The sequence below is a fragment of the Anser cygnoides genome, chromosome 1 (assembly GCF_040182565.1).
Source record: "Anser cygnoides isolate HZ-2024a breed goose chromosome 1, Taihu_goose_T2T_genome, whole genome shotgun sequence".
Lineage (NCBI taxonomy): Eukaryota > Metazoa > Chordata > Aves > Anseriformes > Anatidae > Anser > Anser cygnoides.
Genome location: NC_089873.1, coordinates 97,570,044 through 97,587,381, shown reverse-complemented (window position 1 = coordinate 97,587,381; position 17,338 = coordinate 97,570,044). Strand labels below are relative to the sequence as shown.

General features: G+C 46.2%; 1 protein-coding gene across 6 annotated transcripts in view; it reads left to right on the top strand.

The window, feature by feature from the left end:
* The window catches only part of LSAMP (limbic system associated membrane protein), a 965,491-nt gene that overhangs the window by 927,061 nt on the left and 21,092 nt on the right, over positions 1–17,338 (top strand). For 5 of the 6 annotated variants that reach the window (XM_013183738.3, XM_067003786.1, XM_013183718.3 and 2 more), the window contains 3 exons: positions 6,162–6,296; positions 9,896–10,016; positions 10,997–11,145. In XM_013183738.3, coding sequence (XP_013039192.1) covers positions 6,162–6,296; positions 9,896–10,016; positions 10,997–11,145 — 405 coding nt within the window. Of the gene's footprint in view, positions 1–6,161; positions 6,297–9,895; positions 10,017–10,996; positions 11,146–11,266; positions 17,276–17,338 lie in introns of those variants that run through there. The other variant, XM_048057944.2, reaches the window with a different exon arrangement.

Here is a 17,338-nt window from a genome sequence, read left to right as displayed (position 1 = left end):
GGATAACTTGCAGGGAAAGGGGGACGTGAGGCTAAATGAGAGTAAACCAGGTGACAGAGGATCTCAGTGATTCCTCTAGCTGCTGCTGATGTCTACCCCACATTGTTGTAAAGTAACCTCCAAAAAGCAGCAGGCAGGAATTTGGGGATGCAGAAGCAGTGCAACTGTTGTTTTGTTCATGTTTGTATGTCATTTTCTTGGCAGTGGAGTTAGGTCCTGATGTTTGGTAACACCGTCATTACATAACTCACATTGCAGCATGCAACATTTAGGGAGCATAATATTGTAGCTGTGACATTAGATGACTTAATTTACCTCATGGCTGATAATTTACTCTGCACATTGGCATCACGGCCAAGTTTTGTGCAAGAGCAATTCAGCCATCAAAAAAATGCTGTTTTGTGTTCATCAAAAAAAGCGTTAGCAACTTTGGATCCAATTCAGTAAGTAATTCTGAAAAAAAAAAAAAAAGAGAGATGGATATTAAAAACATATGTCATTATCTTTGACATGAAGTCATAAAGTCATCTAGTCTTTAGACAAGAGGGAGTGGGATTTTGGAGACAGAGGCTGCTTTCACCCAGCTGAGTTTTACTCTCATGCTAGATTTGCAGGGTTTGGGGGAACGTCTCCACGAGGCTTGCAGTATTTCTGAGCTCCTGGGGCACAGCCCATGGCTGGAGAGGGAAGGCAGTCAGCCTTGCACGTAAGGAGAAAATGGGATCACTGCTGAGTAAGGTCCCACGAACGCCAGGGAAAACCATGCCAGGGTGTTTCCTCCTGATCTGACTCATTCGCATTCATGGAGCCAGAGCCGGGCCAGAGCCCTCGCTGGCACTGCACTTGTTTTTTGGTTTATGTGCAATAGCTACAGACCTAAGGGCATGGGAGGCATGAGGCCAGCTTACACAATAAATACCCTGCTGTGCCTTGCTGCCTAAACAGAGTAATTATTGCCGTGCTACATCTGACCCCCCTGTCCGTGTCCCTCTGGCAGCGGTTATCTCACGGCTCCCATTGCACAAGGGAGGCCGGTGCCTCTCTCTATACTGCACATCTCCCTGTTTGCCACCATCTCTCCTCCACCTTCCACTCTCACTCCTTGGCTCAGCACATTTCTGTGTCCATAGCTGACCACCATTTTCTCTTTTTCTTAGCCTGTGAAGAGTCTCACTCTGTTTCCATTTCTCTCCCTCAGCCTCTGTCCTTCTTTTCATTCCCTCTCTATTATGTTTCATTTTCTCCATCTATTTTTCTCCGTATCCCACACTGTGCTCATTTTTCTACCTTCCCTCCTCACTGTAGCGTTGTAGCACTAGCACTCCCTTTGCTCATCCACCATCTGCTGCTCTCCACTGATCTCTTTGCTATAAACAAGCTTCTTCAACTAAGGGACAGAAAAATTGCCAAGCTCATTGGAATCTGTGATGGGTGAGGGGATGGAGACTGATAAATGAAAACTTCAAAGTTTTGAATTAAAAAAAAAATGTCAGCTAGATGTAAAACAAGAAAATGATGTCTAAGGCTCCCTTGGCTATTTTTTGTCTTTCAGAAGCCTTTTTGTAGGGAATGTGTGGTGCAGAGGGAAGGAGGGAAGTTGGGAGGGCAAAGACCTTAAACAATAAATGGACAGTGCAGAGAGAACAAAAACTTCTACTCAATATTGGAAGTTGCTACACAAACAAAAATCTTCAAATGGCGTTTATTGATTTTCAATCTTTTTTTTATCCCCTTGCATCTAGTTTTAGGCAGAGGAGGGCCCAACAAGGACACATAGCCCCTTCTGCTCTCCCCTTTTCCACAACTACAAAGAGCCTTGGAAGAAAAAACAAATGCAAAAGCAGGGTATCTGATCTTTTTTCCACATACCAAATGCAAGTAGATAGTTTCAGTGGGCTTGGGCTTCAGATTAAGAACACAACTGTATTGAAAAAAAAGTCACTGAAGAAATTTCTGCACGAGGAGAAGCCCAGTGTTGGAGGCACAAACAGGTGGGGACGATGGGCGCGTGATAGGCAGCTCTGCAGTGAGCTGTCTGGAATCACAGGAAAGGATGGATGCTCTGGGAGGAAAAGAGCTGCACCTGCACGGGGGAGCCCTCTCCTGCAGGGACTCCTGGAAAGCCCCTCACTGGGATGGGGTTGCACCGAACCAGACAGAGCAGCCAGGGAACAGCCCTTGTCAGCAAGGATGGTTTGGGCGGCAGGGTCAGGGCTCTGCCCATGGCTAGTGCACCCTAGGCAAACGTCTTCTGTTATTTGGAACCAAGTAGCTCGCTTGCCAGGAGCTGGCAGTCCCTCTCCACCTAACAGAGTATGTTCATTGTTATCTCTACCAGAGAGCATTGTCCCAACCCTCTCCCTCCCTGCTTTGATAAACTGCGTAGTGACAACCATCAGCCTCCTGCCAAAGCTGCCTCCTGCACGGAAACGTTTGTAAATTTACTCCGCGTCTGAAGCTTTGTTTCTTTTCCCCCTGCCCTGCTTTGCCTTGGAGGTTAGAGTTAATATGACTCACCTAATCTGGCTGCCAAGGTGAATTAGTGAAAACATCTCCACAGCTCTGTGCAAGATATCACAACCTGACATTTTTCTAACACACCGTGATATATCTTTTCTCTCTCTCTGATGTGTACTATGACACCTCAAGTTTATATAGATGCTCTTTGTTAGGAATGCTTAATGTACTCTTGGGGGGGGGACAGGGCTGCAAGCAAAGGGGTCCAACTTGCAAATGAGACAAGTCTGGATTTTGTAGGAAAATGGTGATGCCAGTGTTGAAACAGATCTCTGGTGCAGGGGCAAGAACAGTGCTACCACTATTTCATCTGGAGACTGACGGGCTGTCAAAGAAGCTTCCCCTGAAGCGTTATGCTCGTATCTGTGTCCTGGGGCAGGGCAATGAGGAGCTGAATAGGCCTATTGATATCTTCGTCTTCCCTTTAAAACAGAAGCCTTCCCTTTCTCTCATGCCCAGAGAGCTCCAGTGGGCGAAGCAGCGGCTCATCATCTGTTGGGAAGGGTTGTGCATGCAAGGTTGTGCAGAAAGCCCTTCTGCTGGACATGGTACACAGATTAGACTTTTAAGTGCATGCGTGTTTATCAGGGAAGAGCCGAAAAATATCTTCCCTTAGGAAAGCGTGTACCTTTTAGGATACTTTCTGGAGCCCCACTGATGTAGTGCTCTGACAGACAGACTTAACAGCACCCCTAATGAGGGTGCCACTCCATTAGAGCTGGTAAGTCACCCTCAACCCTCTTTTCATTACTGTGACAGTCTTGTGACAAGGGCAAATTGCAGGAGAAGCAAGTCCCACTTGGAATGAGCCCTGTGTATAAGCAAGGCAGAACTGCAGAGCAAATGATTTGCAAAGTGGAGGCAAATTATGTTTTAACCTTTTCTCTGTAAGCCTTTCCTCAGTGTCCGATTAACTTTCCAGTCAACTGGCTGACCTACCAACTGGGAGGGCTGCTGTAAAAGGAGGCAAGTGTTGACCGTCGGCTCAGATTGGGGGTGGCATTTTCAAAGAGAGTTATTAGCAGGTAACAGTATGTTGGAAGACAATCTGGGGATTAAAGGAGATCTCAATCAAAAATGAATCATGCTATGACGAAAACACAAAGTATGTGTTGGCTGTACAAAGAGCAGCCCAGTGCAGAAGTGAGGCAATCCTTCGTCTGTAGTAATGCCTCATCTGAAGTGCTGTGTTCAGTTTGGGGTGTTGCACTTCCAGGAAAATGTGAACTTGTCAGAGAGGTCTAAAAGGAAAGAGCAAGAATGATCAAGGGTCTACAAAACCTCACCTACAAAGAAAGGTTGAAAGACCTGACACTATTCAGCCAAAAGAAAAGAAAAAAAAAAAAAACAGCAACAACTAAGGAAGGAACATAAGTGATTTAAAGTTGATAAAAGGCTATTGCAGAGAAGGAGGGAATGATTTGTTCTTTTTGTCTATAGTGGCTAAGGAAAAAAAAAGCCTTAAATTGCAGCAAGGGAGACTCGGGTCAGACTGCAGGGAAAATGGTTCCAGCGGTGAGGGTGGTGAAGCAGGGGAGCAGACCGTCTGGAGAAGCTGCAGAGTCTCTGTTGCTGGAGGGCAGGGCAAGACCATCTCCCTGAAAGGGCCCTTGTATCGTGCTGAGATTAGGGAAGGGGTTTATGGTGACTGAAGTCTCTTCCTGTACCAGGACTGACCTAACTCTGCCCCTACAGGAGGTGAGATTCCCAAGTATATTCAGGAGTTACCCCCAATAAAAAGCACCTGTGAAAACCCTGCCCTTCCTCTTTCTCCAGGAGCTCTCCCCTGGCTCTCCAGAGCATCAGCCCCAGTGCGCAGCAGAGGGTTAAGAGCAGTGTCCCAGCTTTGCCAATGGATTACCTTGTAAAATACACAGGTGCCACGGAGCAAGGCCTTTCGGCAGCCTGTTAGGAGGTGGGAAAGCCTGCATCAAAGCTGTTGTAAATTTTAGACGTAGCAATGAGATTTCCATTCACCTGAACAGCTGGTAGGAGTTGGAAAAGGGATTGCTGGTTAGTCCTGCTGAAAGAAAGGGGAAAGCTTGTCTTTGCATGAATTTAATAAGTACACATGCTGAGTCTCCGTGACGGGGGTTGGTTTTCCCCTAGAATGGTTCTGAAAATTGCCTGGGAAAAAAAAAAAAAGGCAAAAATAATTGTGTGAAGGACAGAGTTCTGAGCAGATTGTGAAGTTGCTGAAGTCCCTATCTCCGGTGTAGAAGGCAAATGCATGCAGCTGGCATCACCACCATGTGTGCAGCCAGCCTGACCTGGCTAATACGCTGCAGCAGACGCGTGCCGGTGTGGTGGGATTCATTTCAGGGGGCTCCGCAGGAGAGGGGGCTTAGCTGCTGCTTTCACTCAGTGCTGCAGAGCCCAGGACTACAGCCCTGTCGTCCAGGCCCTGGTTGAAGTCCATCAAGCAAGTGCTGCTGTGAAGTGGGCAGGATTTCAGAAGTGCTCAGCACCCTTTGAGCGGAAATCGTCTTCCGGGCAGAGCTTCGCTGGAAAATCTGACCACTCTCTTAGGAGCCTGAAAGGGAGCCCTTGTGTGCTGACCTTCTTTTTTTTAAAAAAAAAAAAAAAAAAATCTGGCTCTTACCCTTTAAGGCTTGGTGGATGATTTCTCTAAACAAACCCAGGCACGCAGCTGGGGCTCGTGGCTTTGCACGCTGCAACCCCCAAAAAGTGTGTGTGCGGGGGGTCTCCCATCACAGTGCTGCCATGGTAGTTCATAGTCTTTCCAGGAGGAGCCTTTTTCTACTTTGCTTTCTGAAGGAATAGCGTAGATACACCAATCCTAATATTTCATGCTTCCCTGGCACCTTTCATCCAGCAACTCCAATGTGCTTTGCATGCATTAACCTCAGTGCCCTTCCCTGACCGGGAGGTGATGGCAGAGAGGGGCGATTAGCTGCAGTTTACGGGGGGAAAGCAATGAGTGCCTCACCCAGGGTCAGGCAGTGAATTAAAAGCACGGCCGTAGCCCTCCCCTGGTTCCTGCCCCAGCTGATGCTCAAGTCTCTGCTTTCAAACCTGTCGTAGCAAGGCAGCACGGCTTAAATGCGTCCTCTCCATGGACAGTAGGTGGAGGATTCGTAATGATTATTGGTCTTCGCAGATCAAATTACACTTTGTTTCTCTCAGTTTGGATGTGTTTAACTGTAGCGTGAGCTGATCGATGACACTTCGGGGTGGCGGTTGCTCCGAGAGACAGAAAGACATTTTTCACAGCTTTGCGGTGCCCAAAGGGCTGCTGACAATACAGCAGCTTGTCTGAGGAGCCAGCCACCCCTGACCCAGCACGTCGGCCACAGGCTGACTTCTCATGGTCACACCACCGAACTTCAGTCTCAAATGGTGAAGATTTTGCTTTTTGGTCTGGACAGCCTACAGGATGTGCAGCACTTTGCTACCGCTTGTATGTTTCCTTCCCAGTTTTCCAAACCAAGTTTTCAATAACTAAATAAAATGCAAATATCTTGCTGATACAGCTTCTGAAATAACCTCAAAATAGCTCCCTCAATGGCTTTTGTTTATTTGCAGAATCGCTGTGGTGATTGTTCCTCCATAGGAATTAAGCAGAAGACTTCCCCAATCTGTATGCCAGGCAGAGCCACCATCTGTATTTTTCTCTTCTGCAGGCAGAGAGTTTGAAGGTGAGGAAGAGTATCTGGAGATCCTGGGGATCACGCGAGAGCAGTCGGGCAAGTACGAGTGCAAAGCTGCCAACGAGGTTGCTTCAGCAGATGTCAAGCAAGTCCGGGTCACTGTGAACTGTGAGTACCTCACGACGGGAGCGGGTCCATGGGGAGAGCTTTCCCCACGGCCACAGGTGGCTTAAGGATAAACGGAGAGGTCTCTCCAGGTCTAAGTTACAGGATCTGAAATGTGGGGCGCTTACCATAGGGTATAGTTTGTGCTTTAAACCTGGAAATATATAAGAAAAGTGGGGGAAAAAGAGAGAAGGAGAGCGAGAAGCAGTGCATTGCCCCTCTCCCCTCAGTATGGCTGGCGATGCCTTGTTCTTACTCATTGATATTCGGGAGAACAGTAGCGTGAAGAGAAGCTTCAGCAAGGCAGCAAGGATAGATAAGGTTCAGCCGGCTCAGAGCAAACGCGCCTGCCTGCACCCAGTCGTCTCGGCAGTGCTTACATGGGTATCACGCCCCAGGGGCTTGGGGGCACACGTGGTAGAGGCACGCGTTAATGAGAGGGGCCAGAAACGTGACTTTTAAGCTGGCTTCAGGTCATTTGCACAAAGCCCTCCGTGCACCAATGCAGCACAGAAAAGGGTTCAGCCAAAGGAGACTGCAAACCGTCTGAAAGCACTCAGAGTCACAGCTAGCTACGTGGCTTCCATCCACACCCCACACCTCGATCAATCCTCTCTGGGTGTTGCTCTAGCGAGTGGGGCATGGACCACATCGGCCATGCCTGCACACACAAGATATTTCAGCCTGCCTTTAGTAGCACAATCCTGTGTGTGTGTATGTCCACATCCCTGTTTGTATGGCTCGTGTTTGGCACTGGAGTGATTTAAAAGGAATATCCCCACCTGCCTGTGCTGTTCCCCTGCTTGGAGGTTAATACCTCAGCAGCAGGGATGGATAAATGGGACGTACATCCTCTCTAGACCCGCTTCAATTTACTCAGGCTATTAACTTAAACTGAAATTGGAGATGGTTACAGGCACGTTTCAGGGTGCATATACGTGCCCTTGATTCATGGGTAAGCACTCCCTGGGAGTGGGTTAGGGCAGAGAGCTGACAGCAACAAGTGTCTCAGCTCATCTCAGCCTCGTTTGCCACTCCATGTGGTTTTAGCACCTCTTTATACCATTCTTGCTCTTCTTTTCTTTCTTTCCTTCTGAGCCATCACATCAGATCAACTCTTCTGTCTTGCTTTAGAAGTCAAGGTTATAGGCATTGCTTCTGGGCTCCCTGCAGTGTCTTCAGATTCCACACCATTTTTTTTGAATTATCCTAGAAAAATGAGTGACAGTAGTTTAATAAAGGCTGCTTCTTGGGCCAAATTTTGCCATTAGTATGAAACTGTAGTAGCAGATTTTCTGAACTAAAGCTTTTTTTTTTTTTTTCTGTCTAAAGTATTTTTTTTCTTTCAAAAACAGTCAAATTTATAAACCTGAGGCATTCCATGAGAACCAGTTAATGTTTTCAAGTATTTCTGTGAAGCGTAATTTCAATGATGCCTTTAACATGGTTGAAACAGATTGTTTGTATAAAGTCAGTGTTTGATTTTGACTTTGTTTCAACTCATAGTAGCTATACTAGAGTAATATCTTAAATATTTTTACTGTCGTAGCACATGAAAATAAAATGATACAATATTGTAATATTATTACATGGCCTAATTTGTAATGTGCACAAATTATAACTTCCTTCAGGACAGATCTTTTGTTGCCAAGCAAAGGGAAAAACTCAAAGAGTTCATGAGGGCCTTGCACAGGAAGAAAAAAAATCAGTCCTGTTTGGGAAATGAAAACCAGATATTTGCATACGTCTTTCCTTATCTTGCTTCTTTAAATACACCACAAGCAGTAAAAATTATGAAAATCACAGTAGGTTTGAAAAATGGGACCTGCCCAACGTGAGGAGCTTCCTGGCCATCTCTTATCATCTCATCTCTCGCTGAGGCTGTGGAGCAGGCAGCTTGTCAGCCCGGACTGCAGGAGAAAGCATCATCTCTTTGCTTTGGTCTCACACTACCACCTTCAGGCTTTGTGAGTAATGGCTCTGGCTCACTGCAGACAGGGAAACTGAGGCCTGGGGAAGAGCAGAGGGCAAACCCCAGTGAAAGGGAACCAGCTCCTGGCTTCCCCAGCAGCATACAGCCAAACACAGAGCGGCTGCATTTTCAAGGCTCACAGAAAGGTGCTGTTCATTGCATGACTCATCACATGCGCTGGATTTAGTGAGGTGGAAAAGGTTTTTCTTGCTGCAGACAGCAGGAAGATATACTACTCAAACAAAAAATCAAAGAAGGATGCTTAAAAAATCACCTTCACTATCCTTTTATTACCCCTCCTCCTTTCCAAATTAAAATATTTACGTGAACCCACAGCCTTTGAATGTAGGATCCTATTTATGTACACTTATTAATATTTATGATGTTAGAGGGCGCACTGCAATATCCCTAAAGCCCTGCATAAAATCCCAATTAAGGTCAGGAAAGGGATCACATTGAGATGGCTAATGTGTTCGCAAGAAACTTCTCACCATACATTTTCCAGACAGAACTATTTTTTTTTCTTTGACTGACACAATCCATTTTGATTCTTATTTCTGGCCTTTCGGTACCAGGGTGGATACAGACAGCGGAGCTGTATCCTGCAGAGGGAAGGTGCTTTATGGCAGCCTGAGTCTCAGCAGAGCAGCCGGCTGAGCTGCAGCCCCAGACTCTCAGAGTATCCAAGCACCCGTGATGGCAGACAAGGCACTTCCTCCCTCTCAGCAGCCAGGTGGAAATAATTCTGCCTTTTAGTTTGTAAAGCCTGTCATTTAACATTTCAGACACGGTGCTGAGAGTGAAGGCACCGGCGCCTACCGTGCCCAGCACCTGGGCCCTGCTCCAGCAGAGCACACCGATGCTTCCCAAGTTTTGCTTGCCCGTGGCACAACTCTCAGGCTTTGAAGTGAGCAGGGGTGAGAGCACCAGGCTGGGCTGAGGACAGGCTTCACACAGAGCTAGCACGAATAAACCCCTGGGAGCCTGTGACAAAGTGTGGTGTCTGGAAGGGCTCGCGCAGGCCTTGTGGCCTTGCACCCCTCAGGGAGGTGTCTCAGCGAGAGGTCTGGCTTTCAAAGTCGCACCCACAGCTCCTGCTAAAGCTCCTCCATTTTGAGCCGTGAACGTCTTTCTGCCCTCAGCCCTTTCCTTTCTTATTATAGTGTTGACGTTAGACGCAGAGGTTGTACAGAAAATAATGTTTCTGTTAGTGTTAAATTCCTACTTTCTTCCTTTCACTGCTGCTGTCTTCCTTTACCATTGCTAGCATCTTTCTCTCATCTTCTTCCCTCTGATGAGCCCATGTGCACTAGAGAGCCACAGGTAAATATTCATAAATTACATAACTCCATCATTAACCTTAACTCTGCCTGTGTGTGCCTATGCATTTATGACAGAGGGCCAGTAAAGAGAAGCATGCATATGGAGTGGTGCTGGCATAACGTATTAGGGGGAGTTCAAAGAGCAGGTGTTCTCCAGGGAAGCAACGAGGTGTATGTGCCACAGCATACAGCAGCTGCGGGCCTCCGCCAGCCCAAATAGTTTGGCTAAGGAAGCCAGCCCTGAAGCAGTTTCACTGTTTCCTTCCATCTGAAAATGTGTGAAGTGACCCAGTGTTTCCTCCCTGCAGACCCTCCCACCATCACAGAGTCCAAGAGCAATGAAGCGGCCACAGGACGACAAGCCTTACTCCGGTGCGAGGCATCAGCAGTGCCCACACCTGATTTTGAGTGGTACAGGGATGACACCAGGTAAGACCATTAGCTCTCCTTTTCCTTTCTCTTCTTTTAAGTCCAACAGAGGATCTTCAGAGCTGTTATCATCCCCAGTTCTTCTCCTCAAGCAAGTTACTCTCCATGAGCCCTGTAAGTCACGACTGCCCCATCAGCCTAGTCAGAGGCAGTGTGTTAGGGGCTGGAGGAGGCAATCCTTCTCTGTGCCAGGGTTGCTGAAGGAAGTGCTAAGGATGGGGCTCTTGCCTTCAAGTCAGTAATGGGCCAATTTGCAATTAAGACATCCATAATACATTTCTTCCTGCAGATGTTCATGCATAAATGTTCATCCATGATACAGAAAATAAAATAAGCAGCGTTGGTCCCCAAGTAAATAACACCACTCTAACTGCCTTCATGTAGAGGATGGTGTTCCTTGAGGTGTAAGGCTCCCCCATCTCTGCAACCTGAGCCACCTGGGTTTGCATAGGGGGAGAAAATGAGAAAAGGGATTTATCTGTTCCTTATACCTGAGCATTTACTTTGCATTTAGAAGTGGTTTTATTATTGCAGTTTTTAACCTGACCCACATGTCCAGGCTCAGCAGTGGCTTGCTTTTGTTAAAGCATGTATTAGATTAGCTTAATTGGTGTGTTTCACTAAAAGTCTTTTCTCCAACTATAGACTAGCCCTCAGCTGGCCATGGTGCATTCATTTCCCAGTGTAAGCCGGTGCCGGATAAAGGATTCTTCCCTTTCCCTCAGCTTTTCTTTCTTCTCCACTACTTTACCAGTGGCATTTCTCTCCATTGTGCTCCTTCTTCCTTTCATTCCCTCCTCCTGCTTTCCATCAGTGCCTCCTCTGTCCTCTTCCTTCTCCCACCTCATCTCTGCCTCCCTCCATCCTCACCTGCCAGGTGGTCCAAATGACTTTGGTTTACCACCCACCCCCTGGGCTGTGATTTCCTCCCCTATGCCCAACTGCCATTGCACTGCACGCCTCTTCTCCTGTCTTCCCAGGATAAACAGCGCCAACGGTCTGGAGATAAAGAGCACGGGGAGCCAGTCTCTGCTGATGGTGGCCAACGTCACTGAGGAGCACTACGGGAACTACACCTGCGTGGCTGCCAACAAGCTGGGAGTCACAAACGCCAGCCTATACCTTTACAGTAAGTATGGGAGAGGGTGAAAGGAGGTCCAGACCGCTCTCACAAAAACCAGGCTTGGTAGTAAGCACACGGGGACACTGGGACACAAAACTCAGGAATGATCTGCTTGCCAACCCCCCAGGACCTCCAGCTGGGAACTGACTTCAGACACATACGTGTTCATACTGACAGTGAAACAAGAACACAGCCAAATTAAAATGTTTACGGTCAAGCCCTTTGATCGACTTTCTTTGCTGAAGTCAGGTTTTGTTAAAGTAATAAAAACATGTTTGTTTTAAGGTTAAAACCAAAGACCCCGTTAGAATGACAGGCCTTTTAATAAGGGGAGGAAAGACCGGGACTCGGAGGGTCTGTGACAGCTGAGAAATGACAAGTAATTCAGAGAGATGGAGAGACTAGGCACTGAGCCTGAGGAGAACAAGAGAGTGAAAAAAAAATAAAATAAAATAAAAAATAAAAAAAATAGAGAGAGGAATGACTTTGAAAATAGGAGGAAAATGGAAAGGAAAAAAAGTGGGATAAGACAGAATGATTTAAAGGGGCATACTGTAGGGAACATGGGGAAAAAGGTAATCAGCAGATGAAATATGGAACAAAATTCCTGGGATCTCATTCTGCTACCTTTCAATTACTGAGTTTACTGCAGTAAACTTAAAAGCATGGAAGCTGGGACTACACCAAACTCCAGAACAGAATCACCTGCTGAATCTGAATTTTGCAGCTGGTTCAAAACTTGCCCTAAATAAAGGCCCTGCTCCTTTCCTCCCACCCATGCACATGTACAAACTGAGGTTTATTCAAAATCCAGTTCTGGATCCTAGGCACAACACTTGGACTCAGCTTACAATGCACATTATTATTGCCACTAGAAATAGACTGCAGCAGAATGACCCACTCACATGAATGCACCCAAAGACCAAGAAGTGACATAGGGCTATATTCCTCTGATGTTTCCACACTGAATTAAAACACTCAGGCCGTGACCTGCATGACCTTTTAAACAGAAAAAAAAGGATAAACTATGCAAAGCTGTCTAAATATGAGAGGCAGTTTAGTCTAGTTTCTGCTGTGTGTGGTCAGATTACTGGAAGCACCAGGAAAAAAAAAAAAAAGTTTTTGGTTTGTTTTTTAACAGATGTAATGGAAAAAGATAAAACCATTGGTGTTCTGTGTTTACCACCTCTGGATTTATTACAAGTGCAGTTTGAATTATTGCAAGATTTAGGAGTGTTCTACAGATTTTTTTTTTCCTAAAGAATCAGTATTATCATAAAATAACATATCTTTGATTTCCTGCAGCATTTGGTCACAGAAACAAAGCAAATTTCTACTTTGAAATTCTTTTTACCCTGGTCTTGTGACTGTCATGAGATTCAAATAAAATCCTCAGGCAGCAATTTAGAGCACAGTTTTCAAATACTCCAGATTTGTTCTTGCTGATATTAATATAATGCTAAGTTTAGAATCAATTATTTGTGGCTGAATTCTAAATTTGGCCCTCTCTGTTGGTTCCTGTTATACAGATGAGCTGAAAAGCATCACTGAAACAAAATATAAGATGAAATTCAATAATGTATGTATGCACACGTGATTTTAGATGGGGGGTTGGTTTTGCTAGAAAAGCATTTTGCATTGAGCTTCACCTCAAAGGATCTCAAAGGATTTGCTAGCAATGAATATTTTAACATCGCAAGTTATTCAGAAATTGGTGAGTGTTATTAGCACCATTTTGCAAGAAGAACCTAAGAAATAGAGTGAAGGAGCAGTTTACCCATGGTCATAAAATCAGTGGCAGAACCTGTAAGAGAACCAGGGAGATCTTGCAAAGTTGCTGATACCTATACCAAGAGGAAACATGTCAAATATTGAAGATGACTTGCAACAAGGAAATAAAGTAAGGATTCTATTTTAGCCTCCTTTTGATGCGTATGGAGGTAACTTTCCTTCTGTCGAGTTGTTGAATTTTGTTTATCATTTTTACCTTAGAAATTCAAGTCCTATTTATGCTGCGAAACACTTGAGAGCTTGTGAAGTAGCAACTTCACAAGAGCCAGAAGAATGGAGGTGCAGGAGCTGAGAAAGATTTGATGATTTTTATCAGATTGTTTCAAACTTTTACTTTTGTTGCTTAGTTAATCCCATTTCTTCAGTGTTCAGTGTTACGGAGACAGAAAGCCATTGTGAAAATTGCTTCATATTGTTTCTCTGTTCTTGTAGTTAGTGTGGAAAAGAGAGAGATAAAAATAATAAATTCAGGCAGGCTACCGTTGGTATTTCTAAGGTTAAAAAAACAGGGAGGCGATGAGTGAAGGGAATCAAGCCTCATAAAGATAAAGAAGTGGCCCAAAAAACCTACAAGCCTGGCTGAAAAAAATACTGAACTGATCACACAATAGCTGAAATGCACATTCCCAGACAACACACTCATGCAGAAACAAAAAGAAAAAAAGCAGTGCCAAGTTTGGCAAGGTACAGCAGACACTGAAATGTTTTGAGTGTTTTTCTTCCCCAGAACCAGAGGTTTTATTTCTTTCTTTTCTTTTTTTTTTTTAAATAGAGAACAAACTCACTGTAGGGCAACATCCCACTAGGGAGGCAGACACAATGATGATTCCTCAGTGGCCCATTGCAAAGAAAAAAAAATATGGCAGCCAGTAGTGAAGAAACAACTAGAGAGTTAGTAATGAGGTACTGGAAGCTTTGCCTGAGGTGGAAGGCAGAAGGGGAGCTAACAAAATGATGTGAAAGAGCAGTTTAGCAACAGAGAAAAATGGGTGACTTCCGTTCCAGGAAATCTCAGCCTGCGTTGAGAAAGTCTTGGAGAGACCAAGTGCCTTAGATGTCAATTCCATAGCTAGAAGATGTATTAAAATACAAAAGGACCTCCCTTGAGCTATATGAGTAGATAGCTAGCAATCTTCTCTAAAGGATGTGGCAGCGGGATTGCCTGCTGTAGGTGGAGAGATTTATACTCCTCATTCCTGGAGGCTGAGTTTATAGCAACATACAAATGGCCATACTGGGTCTGACCAAAGGTCTGTCTTACCCAGAAACTTGTCTCCAACAGCAATCTGGAATACGTTTACTGAGAGCGTACCGAGAGAGGTACTGTTTGATAATAGAGCTCATCTCATAGCTTGCTGCCATCCCTTCAGCCCCGCTCTTATTGCTCACCCTGCTCTCTGCTGCATATTTTTGGTGTTTCCTATACTCTGGGACTCAGTGGACCACACACTGAGCCAGCTCAACATGCTACACCTGCAAAAACATAACTGAGGTTTACCACCCACCCCTCAAAATGCTGCCAAATGTTTTCTCTTGTTGTGCAGAGCTGAATTAGTTCAACAAGCACCAAAGCCCATGCAAGGCAGGGGGGGACATATCACACGTCCACGGACAGGAGGAGCTGGGAGGCACAACCGTGCTTTGCAGCACTGGCGGGCCAGTAGGTTAGTTCAGCTCTGCAGAGCCTAGGAACAAGGTCTGTAACCCCCAAGCACAAAACACCGTGAGAGCTGTGAAAGGGGCAGAAGGGGGCATGCGGATCTCCATGAAAATTATCTGACAGGGAGGTCAAGTCAGGGCTGCCATCACAGCATGACAGAGGTGAAAAGCAGTGCTACAGCTAAAGGGAGAGGGTTTTTTACCAAGTGAATTAGGGGGGAGGGAACTTGTTTCCTTTTCGTTCCACTAAGCCAACAGAGTGCTATGAAAAAAAAAAAGCCGCAATTTATATCCTAACCCGTGCAGCATAAAAGTATATGTGTGTATATATATATATTATGTGTATATATATATGTATAAGGGAGAATCACATCTGTCATACAAGCGTATGCATACATAGGTTTACATGTGTGAGTATAATAAGCAAGCAAACATATCCACAGGCACACAGAAGCAGGCGCAGCACCTGGTGCAATCTAGCAAGGCAGAGAAAAGCAATGAAAGCCCTTCCAAATCAGTCGACTTCTGCCTCCTGCAGAGCCAGCCCATCCCTGAGGATAAAACAGGAGACAACGGGGCAGTGCTGCACATCCTTATGCAGTCCTGCTGGCTAAATTGTCTCAATTATGGGAGACTGCCACCTCAGCAGGAACCCTGCCGCATCCTCTCCAGCTTGCATCCTCGGCGCCCTCCAGTGAGTTAGGAAAAGCAGAGGTGAAGCAGCACCTGGCAAGGCCAGTGCCAATTAGACGCAAGCAGCAGGCAGGATCCCACCATGGTCTCCTTGAGATGCTTCAGGTATAGCTACCATTTTAGTCCAGCAGTTTTAATCCCAGCAAGAGGCACATTCTTAAGAAGAGCTGGCACTTGCCTCTAAATTGTCGTTTCTTGCTAGTGCCCCAGCACAAGTGCTGGCTGTGGGTGCCCTGTTCCACCCCTTCTCGTGATGCTCTGCCCGTGCTTCCTTGTGCCTGAGCATCTGCTTATGGTGGTGGCTGCTAGGGTTTGGAGCGCAACTGCGAGTGGAGTCTGAGGCTCTTAGAGCAAACCCCGTGATTTCCCAGGGGCTGTCAATAACAGGGAGACTCGGGAGAGAGAAGATAGTGGTTAGGGTGACAGCCAGATGGGGCAAGCCTGAGACACTGCTAATGAGGCAGGGTGGAGCAATAAAGGCAGCACGCAGCAGGCGAGGGGAACAGAGGTAGAGTCCTTGAATAGAAAGCAGCGTGATAATGAGGCCGTAGTGCTTTGCTTTAACTGCTTATGCTGTGCAGTCTGCAGCCTGCTGTGCAGGAAGAAGGTAAAGGGGAGTTGAGTTATTTAACCAAACTAAATAACAAGGAAGTCATGTCAGCACAACAGCCTGCTTTCACAGAACAATAGTCCCCTGGTGCTACATAAACACAGAGATCCAGACTAACCGTGTATTTTCTACACAAGAGGCAATCTCCCCTGTGCCTGCTGCGGATTCAAACAGCCCCGTTACCACTGTGAGGGCAGGAGATCTGCCAGTGTCACAGAGATTGGATCGACCTGCTGTGTCCCCATGGGCTCCAGATAGTCAGAAGCTAGCTCCTTGCACCAAGAGTGCTTTTTAAAGAGCGTTGGCCTCCAAATAGCTGGGACCAGAGTGTGATCAGAGAATAATAGCGGGCTGTCGATGTATCCTGCCAAGCCGTATGTCCGTCAGCAGTGATCTTAGCACCAGCCTCACAGGTAAGCCCGGAGACAACTCATAGCCCCAGGCCTATCAGCTTTCGCATAGTGACATATCTCTACAGCTAAACGTCTACCCAGCAGACAGCCCCTGAGTAGGAACGCGTCTCAGGCAGCACGAGGCATTCACCAAGCTCTGCAGTTAATGGAGAGAGACCCAGTCATTAGTCAGGTCTGGTGGGCTTGTGTTCATGGTTCTGCCTGGCTCTGCCAACAGTTCAGTGTCTGACCTTGGGCAAATTGCTTCCTTGTTCTGTGCCTCACCTGCACTATCTGTAAAGTGGAATTACCACTGCTGTTAGCCTCAGACTGTGGTCTCCGAGTCCCAATTTCCTTCAGTTTCTGTGCAGTTCTTTTGAGATCCTGGCATGGAAGAAGCAATGTGTGAAGCCAGCAGCGATGTATACCAGAGGCCTGCTGTGGCATAGAAAAAGGATGCATTGTGAAAACCCTATAACCAAAACAGCAGGCTCTGTGTGCTACCAGAAGCTGATGAATCTGCAAAAGCTCTGTTCCTGTAGGAAGACAAAGGTGCAAAAGAAACAGAGTGCCCTTGAGGATTCACCAGGGCGACACCTCCCATGCTCAGATCCTCAGGGGACCTCTCTCTGGGAAGAAATCCATTGTGGAGAAAGTTCTTTGGAGGCAGTAACTACCTGTGGAGGACCTCCACAACTCACCTTTCTGTCAAAGGCTAGCTTCCAGCCAGAGGTGTAGCTAAGAGGAGCTGTAGTGTGATGAGATGAGCGGTCTTGAAAGTCAGAGGGGAGATGTGGCCCATCAACTCCAATTAGCTTCTCTGCAGGTGCTTAATCCCTCTTGTTGTGTGGATATTATTTGTTTAGTTTTTCAAATGACTTCTGTCTGACTCCAAGTCCCAGGGCATGTTGATGTATAATAGGTGTGTTGTTAGCAGAATGCTTTGTATGAAACTTACTCTAGCTCATCTAATTTGGGGGATGGACAACTCCATCAGGTTTGTATCTGCTGCTTTTGCTTGGTGTGAAAAGTGGCTTTTCTCCTGCATGTTGCT